The 12406-nt window shown below is 36.8% G+C and overlaps 1 protein-coding gene across 3 annotated transcripts in view; it reads left to right on the top strand.

Annotated features, from left to right (window-relative positions):
* LOC126379146 (scavenger receptor class B member 1-like) overlaps positions 1-12406 on the top strand; it is a 149889-nt gene that overhangs the window by 21951 nt on the left and 115532 nt on the right. For 2 of the 3 annotated variants that reach the window (XR_007568268.1, XM_050027788.1), the window contains exon 1: positions 8094-8917. The exons of the other annotated variant lie outside the window; for it this stretch is intronic. Coding sequence is in view for 1 of the 2 variants with exons in the window: in XM_050027788.1 (XP_049883745.1) it covers positions 8662-8917 (256 nt within the window). In the remaining variant the exon portion in view is untranslated. Of the gene's footprint in view, positions 1-8093; positions 8918-12406 lie in introns of those variants that run through there. 3 annotated transcript variants of the gene reach the window in all.

Below are 12406 nucleotides of genomic sequence, written 5' to 3'. Positions count from 1 at the left end.
TGCTTTTTAGATGAATTGCTCATCAATTGGATGACATCTATATCTGACCTAATCGTCAGATCACTTTACAGAACCCGTTCGTCTGTCATAGGAGTCTAGAGGTTGCATCGCCGATGTCGGACAACACATCTATAAAGTGTCTACGTCATAACTACGTATTTACGTGTATACGTCCACGTTTTAAGTAGAAAATTGTTGACCGTTTGGAAAAATGCGCAGTAACAACGGTTTTTCCTTTGTGTCATTTGGAATCATTATTAGTCCGGCCAAGTAGTGAAAGAAATAATTATCCGAAGGAAAAATCAATATAAAAACACGTACTTTATGACAATTATTACATAACACTACAAAGCATCACGCCATGATAGCGCAGTTGGTAGAACGCTTGCCTCGCACTTTGAGGTCGCAGGTTCGAATCCAGCACAGGCCTAAACCAATGATTGTCGAATTTGTTTTTGAATTCATGTTTGGATCATAAATGATTATCACGTGCTCAGCAGTGATGTAAAACATCGAGAGGAAACCCATATTCCCGAGAAATGCATTTTCGGAGGTATGTGACCTAACCTGGGGGGTTGAAATGGCTACATCGAAGCAATTCATCTAAGAAAACAATATTGCAATTTGACATTACGCATATAAAAGTATGTGCGCAATACAAACAAATGTCAAATAGCAATATTGCTTTCTTAGATGAATTGCTTCGATGTGGCTATTTCAACCCCTGTTGGGCTAGTTTTCCCTTCGCGGGTTGGAAGGTCAGGCATTCGCTTCTGTAAAAAACCGGACCTGTCAAATCTTCAGGTTAGGTAAGCGGAACATGACACTTGCAACAGTGTTGAAATATCCCTGATTTTAACGCGGTAAGAACCCGGTATTACGAAAAAAAAAAAAAAGTTTATTTAGGTAAAACCTACGACACACATAACATAACATAACAACATAACAAATACTTTATTGCACAAACAGGAAAAAACAAAATACAAAACAAAAGAGAAATAGAATTAGTACAATAGGCGGCCTTATTGCTAAGTAGCAATCTCTTCCAGGCAACCTTTAAGTATAAGAGATATTGAATATTAGGTAATATAGCGGGATAGTGCAGCATGGGAATACTTGTGCATATAAAAACACATATACATTTACAACATTAAAATATACACACGAAAGAAATATTTAGTTGGAAAACATAAAGGTATATATATGGGTGCCGCAGTTCACCAAAAAAGGCCAGGATTCAGTGAAAATTTACCCAGAGGGCAACACTGATGCTTATGCGTTTTAGCATCATGTTAAAACAGGGAAAACCACACCTCAGCCCTGATTAAACTACACCGAACCTATAGTCGTCAATAATTATGCAAATTAAGTACTTTATTAATACTCCATTTTGAATTTTCCATTCAATCCTTTGTTTGTGACGTCATTTGCTCCATTCTTAGTAAATGCAGTGGGTGACTAACTATTATTGTTTCCTAACACGTTCCATGTTGCCTGGGTGAATTTGCTTTAGAGTAATAAGACTGCCAATTGTAATAATTTTAAGAAATAAATAATTTCTTAAAATAATATAATAATACCTAAATTATTTTCTATAAGAAAGAGAAAAAAGGAACTTTTAGATATTGAGAGTTATTGAGGAGAGAGCAGGCGTTTAGGCGCAGAATGTCCAATTCGCAAAATGTCAAGTAGTCGCAAAATGTCCAATTAGCAGAATGGTCGATTCGCAAAATGACAATCGGTCGCAAAATGTCCAATTCGCAAAATGTCCAGTTCGAGGAATCAGACGACGCCCTGAAACGAGGTTCGCGCCCAATTAAATGTTGTACCGGCTGTGAGCCCTCAACGCTCCCCATTTCTTCTACCAAGTAGTCAATTTCTACCATAACTCACGTTAAAGAATAGGCTGTTGTGAGATTTTCTTAAGAAAAATCACATTCAAATGTGATTTTGCATAAAGGCCCAGGTGATGATGATGTCGTATTAGGAGACATGAATTACGACTTATATACCTAATAATAATTCTGCATGTAATGATGATTCGCCATTTGAATATTAAATATTAGTCATTCAAGGGCTCTAATTATATGATTTCACATATTTTGCAACAACAAACTTGTTGAGCCGTGGTAGTCCAGATGGTAGAACGCTTGTCTCTCACTTTGAGGTCGATGGTTCGAATTCAGCACTGGCCTAAACCAGTGATAGATGTTTTTTTTTTTTAATTATTATAACGTGCTCACATTCCCGAGAAATGCATTTTCGGAGGTATGTGACCTAACCTGTATTGGGCTGGTTTTCCCTTCGTGGGTTGAAAGGTCAGACAGGCAGTCGCTTCTGTAAAAAACCGGACCTGTCATATCTTCAGGTTGGGTGAGCGGACCCTGTGATAAAACGGAATAATGCTAGGGAGATAGATATGTGTGTGTGTGTGTGTGAAGTCGGCATCAAACACGAAGTAAGTAGTTTCTTATAATTAATAATATTAGAATAGAATAGAATGGAATGGAATGGAATGGAATGGAATGGAATGGAATGGAATGGAATGGAATGGAATGGAATGGAATGGAATAGAATAGAATAGTTTATTTGCCAAAAACAGTACAATAAGATGTTGTTACAATTTTATGTCCAATGTTTTCAGCTTACACGTAAGCATGCAAAAATCAAATCGTCGTAAGCATGCAAAAAAAAAACAAAAATTAATAACAATGATAATACAATTAAAATTAAATAAAATTAAAAATGTTAAAGTCCGAATTTGAAATTTAAAAATTCATTTACGTCATTCAATGCGCGTAATTCTCATATCACACCAATTGTCCACACCGAAATGTCATGGTTATACTTAAATAAATAATTATTAAGTATAATTTCCCACTTTCTATTGCTTTTTTCTGTTCTACATTCAAGGTAGCATTGCCTTGGAAAAAATCTCAGTCCTAAATGATGGATAACCGTTTAACTTATTTATTATTTATTTTATTTTATTTATTCATTACAAAATATATTATAAAATACTTACAATACGACACTGAAAACTAACACTAATACTAACTACATAATTTTAAATTAATTACTAATCCTTTAATATCTATTTTAAGTTTTTTTTGTATTAAAATTACGCCGCGCTGTCTACCTACTGAATATGTATATTTATGTCATTGTTTTAAGACGAAATTTGTAGCTAACCCTATCACAGGCTTCGGTCTTTTTGGGTTGCTACTGTAACACTGCATTAAAAACAATTTATCGCGTTAACACGCTCTTTTGGGTCTGTTTTGGATAGTGGTGTAAATTAGCTATAAGAACTTGTAATAATAATAAATAAATAAAAAAAAACCCATAAATTACAGTACAGGTATAAATTAACACTTGACACAATATATACACACACACACACACACACACACATAGGTACAGGGTGGGGTGGTTACACAGGGTGTTAGTGACATCGTAACGAAAACTTTGACGGATGATTCAGCCCATGATTCGAATTGATATCTGTAGCGACACATTTAATTACATTTTTACAATGTCAGCATTCTTGGTAGCAAGTAACGGCAACGTGGCCCTGTGGCTGGCTGTCTCTCCCGTTCTTCACCAGGCTAGGTACACTGCCTGTATTTAATATACCGCGTGTTATTTCCCGGTGTTCCTCATAATTTCTAATTAGTGTTTACTGGACAATACAGATTCTAAACTCACTAAGTGTTTTTACTTTCGTGACTTCCTCCTGATTAGTTATAGTCAGAAATATAATTGGAGTGGGTCTAAGTATTATTATATCATCATCATCAGCCGTAGGACGCCCACTGCTGGGCATAGGCCTCCCAAGGATACTCATATATATCTTACAAAGGACCCCCCACATATCAAATGAAATTTTCTGTCGCAAAAGTAAAGAACGATAAATAATTTAAAAAAACACAAATAATTTCATGAATTTTCAGACAGGAAAATCCACTTGATATCAACTCTGAATCATCCCCCTCAGTATTTTTTTCGATGTCACTAACACCCTATCTACTTGTATGGCTACTTGTATGTACTTGTACAGGGTGTAAGTATAATAATTAATGACAATAATGATAATATAAGCATAATTATTATAAGCATAAAAACTATACTCCATAAAAGAAAAGTTTCGGCACATCTTTGAACATTTCCGAAACTTACTTTTTCCTTGGCTGCATTTGGTTCATGATTGTGACTTTTTATATTTTTTGACTCTACTTCATGCTGTTGGTCATCATTCAGCATACTTTTCGTGTGTAAGATAAACATGCTGGCGGCGTAGGGGTGGCCCAAGGGCCACCCCCGCCGCACCCTAACCTACTGGTTCGCCTTGAAAAAATTATGACAAAACACTATTATTCTAAAAAAGAATTATGGATACCTATTTATATGCGAATCAAATTTATACCAACAAATATTAGTCCAAAAATAAGTTATACCTAACAAACCAGTATTCTTAGATGTTATTATGGGAAAGTACTATTATGCTTAAAAACGTTATGCGAAAAGGATTATGATAATTAAAATTATGACAAAAATATTTATGCATTTTAAGAGAATCCCATTCCGCTTAGGGACGGTACTGAAAAGTATCGGCGTCCGAAGGACGTAATATACGATCCCGACGACCCGATTACTCTAGCCATAGAGGCAGCCAATCAGCTCGCGACACCAAACACTTCAGGGCCCCGATACCGACCCCGCCGGCGTGGTCGACGATTTCCCTCATTCAGCGCTTATCGCTATCGACCCACTAGGGTCGATTAATTCTTTCAAATATTTTCCTCTCAGACGACAGCATGAGCCGGGGTTGGCGCCAAACTGGGCACCCACAGGCGTGTTGTCTTAAATTTTGTACCGGGTGAGAGCCCTCAGCGCTCCCCATTTGTCCGGCCAAATAGTTAATGCCATTTGCGGCAAACCTATAATAAGTCACGTCCAAAAAAAATGCGAAATGACGTAAATTCAAAATTATGAGGGGGTCAAAAGTGGCTCCAAATGGTTCGTGTATTATAACACACGGTGCGGCTCGCCAGTTCTGTTTCTTGAACATGGCTTGACACGCTACCGCGTGTCTAGATCCAAAAATGTTACATTGACCTTCAACAAGTTTATCCATGATAATTACGTTGGATAAATGATTCTGATTTCAACTATTACCCGCTTCCCGCTCCGGAATGTTTCCGGTATCGGCACTGTGTGCACTGATCCTCAAATGACATTAACTACTTAGCCCAAGTCACTACTTGGCCGAATTCACTACTTGGCTCGCATTTGTGCAACCTAGTTGTCTAGTTGTTTAAAAATATTGTGAAAACGCCAATACCTTTGCCCCTTGCTTTGCATTGAAATCAAATTTTAATATTTATGATTACTTCATCTTTTAGTTTTGTGCAATTTCTTATAATATAACCATGCTTGTACACTTTACCAAGTGTTCAGTGGGTGAAATTGCTGCGCAGTAGTAAGGTTGCCTATTTACAACTTTTAGAACTAGGTATCTACAGGATGTGATACCAAACATGCATAAAATAACACAAACAGTCTCCCCACAGTCAACCGGAAGGGGTATGGAGCAGACTCCACCACGCTGATTCACTGCGGAATGGTGGAGGTATTTGATCTTGTAGCCCGGGACCAACGGCTTAGTGTGCCTTCCGAAGCACAGAATCGGGTGATTTCACGGATTTCGACAATGTCCCCATCGGGAATCGAACCCGGACCTCCAGGTCGTGAACCCAACGCTCTAACAGTAGACCACTGAGGCTGTTTACATGCGATCACAGATTGTTTTTGGTGATTTAGTCCCCACAGGGATTCGAACCTGGGTACTCGGGATCGCGAGCCCAACGCTCAACCACTGCACCACGGAGGTTACACAGTTAATGCAGAAATAAATACTTGTAAGATTTGTCCTTTGAATTTTCAGGTTAATTTCTATAACTGTTGAATGGAATGCATGCAGCTTTTTACCGTTAAATTTTCTTGAATTTTTCTAGGAAGAATAAATAAAATATTGTATTGTAATAAGCGAAGCCCTAACCTGACCAAGGGCAGCAGTAACTGTCAGTACTATTCAGAGGCGGAGGACAGGAGTCCTACTACGGCTTTGAAATAGACTATTGCTTTTGAAATTGAGGCACTATGGACTAAATAATGGAGCTCTCAGTTTGTTAAATTCATATCTAGGTGGTAGGATACAAAAGGTACAAATCAATAGTACAACTTCTTCGGGCTCTCATGTTCAAATGGGAGTTCCTCAAGGATCCATTTTGGGTCCGTTTCTTTTTTTAGTGTACATAAATGATTTACCTTATGTAGTACAGAACCAAGCTGACATTGTGCTGTTCGCGGATGACACTTCTCTTATATTTAAAATCGACAGAAAGTTAGAGGAATTTGACGAAGCAAACAGCGCTGTGTCGCAGGTTCTAAGTTGGTTTACAGTAAATAACCTAGTTCTAAATGCTAAGAAAACGAAGTGTATTAAATTTGTTCTACCAAACGTAAAGAAAGTAAATAATAACATTAAAATTAACGACGAGAAACTAGATTTTGTTGAACACACAGTTTTCTTAGGAATTACTGTAGATTCAAAACTTCAATGGGGCCCACATATTGTATCACTAGCGGGCAAGCTAAGTTCAGCAGCATATGCCGTCAGAAGGATCCGACAACTCACAGATGTACCCACTGCTAGACTTGTCTACTTCAGCTACTTCCACAGCATAATGTCTTACGGTATTTTGCTGTGGGGTCGAGCCGCTGATGTAGAAACTATTTTCATCATTCAAAAAAGAGCAGTTCGCGCTATTTATAAGCTGCGTTGTCGGGACTCTTTGAGGGAGCTGTTTAAAGAAATAAATATACTGACGGTCGCAAGTCAATATATATATGAAAACATTATGTATGTACGTAAAAACTTATCTCTCCTTCCGAGAAACTGTGAAAGGCATACTTACAATACAAGAAATAAACATAAAATTGCTATTCAAAATTCTAGATTAAGTAAATTAAATTCATCTTTTTTGGGGTTATGTATACGTTTTTACAATAAAATACCAGATAATATTTTAAATTTGTCAGAAAATAAATTTAAAGCTCACGTGAAGCTTACTTTATGTAAAAAAGCTTATTATAAGATTAATGACTACCTAAATGATAAAAATGTCTGGTATTGAATGTGTTCCTCTAGTTATTAAATAACTTGTAATGTATATCCTCATTGGTTTTTAAAAGATGTGTTGCTGTTGCAGTTTCTTGTCATTTCTTCTCCTCAGCCATAACACCTTGCGAAATGACGTAAATTCAAAAATGTTACATTGACCTTCAACAAGTTTATCCATGATAATTACGTTGAATAAATGAAAAAAAAAAAAAAAAAAAAAAAAAAAAAACTACTCTGGGCGCCATCCCACTCGCGTCAGACAGAGTACTGCGGGGCGGAAGGCAAGAGGGAAACCACTGCCCTATTTTTCCCTTAAAAGTAGCATGTAGAATGCTACACTGACAAGAGCGTGGTTCTTAAATTAGTGATGACTAAGCGAAGCATCCCCGATGCTTATATCCCCGAAAAGTTTGACCGAGATGTATAACTAACCCTAACCCACCCCCGCAAAGCTATTTTAAGTCCCATGTACAACAGGGTCGAGCCTGTTGCAATTAACCGGGCATAAATCCTGGAAACCCAAGTGATAAATAATCGATCCAAACACGAATTCAAATTCACAATGCCAAAAATTCCATGAAGAAATAACCTAGAAAATATGAAACAAATTCAATAAAATAAGTATAATTCACGTTCATAATTTAAAAACTTAATAGGTAATTACTTACGTTATGTATATTATCTATGTTCGAAGAAAATAACATAAATAGAGATCACATCTTTTGTCTTTAACGCACTACAAACGCACAGTTTTGCAACAAAGTAATAAAGTTAGGTTAGGTTAGGTATTAAAGAAAAATTACGGAAAATATAAAACCTCTCGGCAAATACTGACGTCACGACCAAGAACGACGGTCAGTTACCAGTCCAGTGTCTTGCGAAATTGATATAAACCCAAGAAACACACGTCCACCGCGCACTAAACCGTAATACCTGACCACGCAAAGACATTTTGCGAACGCCGCGGCCTTACTTGTAAAAAGTTTTCCTTTCCCGCGCAAACGTACGCGCGAAATTCGAATGCCACAGACTTTTCAAAAATAATTATTTGAAAAGTGAATGCGATGGTTATTTTTTGGTTTTTAGTGCTGTGATTTTATTTACTTTGTATTTAGTTTTGAGGATGATAATGTGAAGTGGTGGATTTTATATTTGTTTGGACTAAGTTGGTGTTGAATACTTATAGATTTTTTGAAGTGGTTGGTGGTGAAACTTCCTAGTTTTGGAAGACTAACGTTTACCTCGGGTCGATGACATTGCTATCCGACATTGAAACCAGCTGATTTGAATCCGTTACGAAATAAAAAATTGACACGTTAAAACTATATTATCTTATTGACGCCATATTGATGATCGTTAAAAATCGATTAATAATATTCGATTAGTTCTAGAACGAACACGGATTCAAAAAGCACGTGTTGTTGCCGTTTCTGAATAAAGACTCTTTGTTTTAAGTGAAAAATAAATTAAAAAAAATGAAGGACTTGGTTCAAATTTGGAGTAGAGTGACGGGGAGGCAATATAATTCAAATGAGAGAGAGTTAAGGGAGTTGCCGAATAACAGATTAAAAAAAGGTGACATTGACACTTCTGCTTTTGAATCTAATTTATCGGAGTGTGAGGGTTTAAACAATAAATATGATGATTTGGACTTCAATGAGAGAAAAGACGCCATTATCAACAAACTTTTTGAACGAAGAAAGAAGGGGCAGGTGACCAGACAGCCAAAATGTAAGTTTTTACTTTTTTCCTTTTTTAAATATTTCATTTTATACTGGGACGTGAGAAATTCGAAATTCGAATTATTGCAGATAAAATACATTGTTAGACATATGACAAAATTGGAAAAAGAAAGTATTTTCTATGTAAAATACTTCGTCTAAGAAGAATTATTTTTGACCATAGATACATAGCATAGAAAACTTTTTTGCGTCGAATTGAACATGTTTTTTATTCGCTTTTAAGACCTCTGTAAAAACGAAAATACCTTATCTTATCTTAAACCGAATAAAGTAAACAGACGACAAAACAAATAATAAAATACATTGTATTAATTATACAAACATAATTGTAATTTATATACGCAATTATAATGAGGAAATAACCAGGCGATGTTCCCAAAAAAATACAGATGGCGCTGTATAGATTTGCCTTCGTTTAACCTTGTAATTTCAAGGACAACATGCATCTTTTATCTTTATTTTTGGGTATAAATGATGACCCTTTTTATAACACCCAGCCACAACACATCTTCCACCCATTATTATTCTGATCAAAATAAAGAGAAGCAATATTTATGTAGCAATATTATTCTAAACGTATCTGATCCAAATATCTAGCAACAATTAATATAATCTCTGCCATTACATTCTAGGTTTTTTTTTTTTGTCTTTTGCCATCGGTACGGCAATGCAAGACGGAAGGGGCAAGTCACAGGGACTGTAACCTGGTACCTGACAGAGGGTAGCAGTAACTGTCAGTACTATTCAGAGGCGGAGGACTGGAGTCCTAGTACGGCTTTGAAATAGACTACTCTGGCCATCTCACTCGCGTCAGACAGAGTACTGCGGGGCGGAAGGCAAGAGGGAAACCACTGCCCTATTTTTCCCTAAAAAAGTCGCATGGAGAATGCTACACCGACAAGAGCGTGGCTCTTAAATAAGCGATGATTTTTGAATAATTATATACCCCGAGTAATGAGAAAATAGGTATTTATCACGTTAGTAGATATCTCTTCCAGTAGACCGGGAAAAAGATAAACTTAAAAACTAAATTTTGTTAAGGAAGCAAAATGAAGACCTACAAATATTTTACGCTTTTTGTCCATACACTTATAAATGTTTGTTATTTTGTTTGTTTGTGCAATTATAAATTTTCCGTGTGTACATATTTAATTGATTATATAACAACTAAGTTGTGATTTTCCGTAATCGATTTTAGCATAACTTTGTCTATAGATATGTAGGTATATACTAAATTAAAAAAATAGAGAGAGAAAAAAAGGAAGATTTATAAAACGGTCATTAGACCTGGGGGGTTAAAATGGCCACATCGAAGCAATTAGTAGTCTATTACAAAGCCATACTAGGACTCCCTGTCCTCCGCCTCTGAATAGTACTGACAGTTACTGCTGCCCTCTGTCAGGTTCCAGGTTATAGTCCCTAAGCTGTGACTCGCCCCTTCCGTCCTACATTGCCGTACCGATGGCTCCCATCTTCACCTTTGCAACCGTTGAGGTCTTCACCCGTATTCCCGTACAAAAGAGTTTATATATAATAATATGTATTATGTTAATTTGCAATGCAATTTTATAACTGCAATTTGGCCGTGATTGCGCGTTTTTACCGCGCTTTATTATCAACCTCCGTTTCAGAACATTCCAGATACATTTGTCACAATGTAAACGACCTTAAACCTACGTCAACCGGAAGGAGTATAAATATAGTTATATAACTTACTAGAAGCTAGAAGGAAAGAGAGGAAGGGGAAGACCAAGAAGAGCTTACATGGAACAGATTAAAGAAAAGGTTAACGTCGTGTCTTATAGGGAAGTCAAGGAATTGGCCTTTGATAGACTGGAATGGAAAATGCTACACCGACAAGAGCGTGGCTCTTAAATTGATGATGATGAACTTACTAATGGGCTAGGCAGAACCATAGTATAAGAAAACCAGGTATGCTCAATCCTATGACAAGCCGCCATTGCCAGCCCTTTGATGACGTAAGTGTTACCACTGTGTTACCGTTAAATTGGTATCTCCAACATTCCAAGGACGTAAATTTTATACAATACAATACAAATACAAAGACTCTTTATTGCACTTGAATCACATTAAAAATACATTAGTATTATAATTAAATTGGTAGTACAACAGGCGGCCTTATTGCTAAGGTAGCAATCTCTTCCAGGCAACCTTTAGGTATAGGATATGAATTTAATGAAAAATGTAGCGGGATAGACAGTGCAAAAAAAAAAATAATAATAATAAAATGTTGAAAAATATAAGTACTTATAACTAGATAAACTATAATATATTAAAAACAATACATAGAAGACAATAAATAATGATTATAATAATATATAAATACGTAAATATATACATACATTACTATGGAAGAAAGGAAACCATGACAGTACTACAATACCTAGTTTATAAAGAAGAAGATGTAAGCAGAATGGAATAGAAAAGAAAAACGTTATAAAGAAGAGGAGAGAGAGATGAGAAAGTGCTGCTTGACTTGCCCTTTGAAAACATCCAACGACGGTGCCCTCCTCCTTTTATTATTGAAAACAAAATTCTTAATTTTTCAATATTACCAACTAAATAATTGATTGATTGTTTTGAATATGCTGATTTCCAAAGAAAACTTAATTATTTAGTTAGTTATTATCTCCCTAGCATTATCCCGTTTTTCACAGGTTCCGCTAACCTAACCTGAAAGTTTGATAGGTCCGGTTTTTTACAGAAGCGACTGCCTGTCTGGCCTTCCAATCTAACCCGCGAAAGGAACACCAGCCCAATACATTATTTTTGACTCATTGTAGATTTGCCGCAGATGGTATTAACTACTTGGCCGGACAAATGGGGAGCGCTGAGGGCTCTCAGCCGGTACAATGTTTAAGACAACAGGCCTGAGGGTGCCCAGTTGGGCGCGAACCTCGGCTCAGGGCGGCGTCTGAGAGGAAAAATATTTGAAAGAATTAATCGACCCTAGCGGGTCGGTAGCGATAAGCGTTGATTGAGGGAAATCGTCGACGACGCCGGCGGGGTCGGTATCAGGGTCCTGAAGTGTTTGGTGTCGCGAGCTGTTTGACAGCCTCTATGGGTAGAGTCCAATTCAGGTTAGGTCATACACCTCCGAAATGCATTTCTTGGGACCGAGTTCCTTCACCGCTTAGGTACGATATGAACAAAGTTTAACGGAAAACGTGTACCCTAAGATATAACTATTTAATTGATGTTTACATTAATATCCGTTCAAAGTAATTCATGTGGTTTACGTCACATTATACTGGTCATCATTATGTGGGCTGTGAATGCTGTGACATGCGCGTGTCCATTGTCAGACGTCATTTTACAGAAAAAAACGTTACTTTCGACATTTAGACAAGAAATATCGTTAATGTTTACACGTACCATAACAAATACTCTATTCCTTACACTCAAACATGATGGACTAATGTTATGGGCGATAGGCTGATCCCTTATCACCATAAGG

The sequence above is a fragment of the Pectinophora gossypiella genome, chromosome 28 (assembly GCF_024362695.1).
Source record: "Pectinophora gossypiella chromosome 28, ilPecGoss1.1, whole genome shotgun sequence".
NCBI lineage: Eukaryota > Metazoa > Arthropoda > Insecta > Lepidoptera > Gelechiidae > Pectinophora > Pectinophora gossypiella.
Note: the sequence above shows the minus strand (reverse complement) of the source record. Positions and strands in the feature narration are given on the sequence as shown.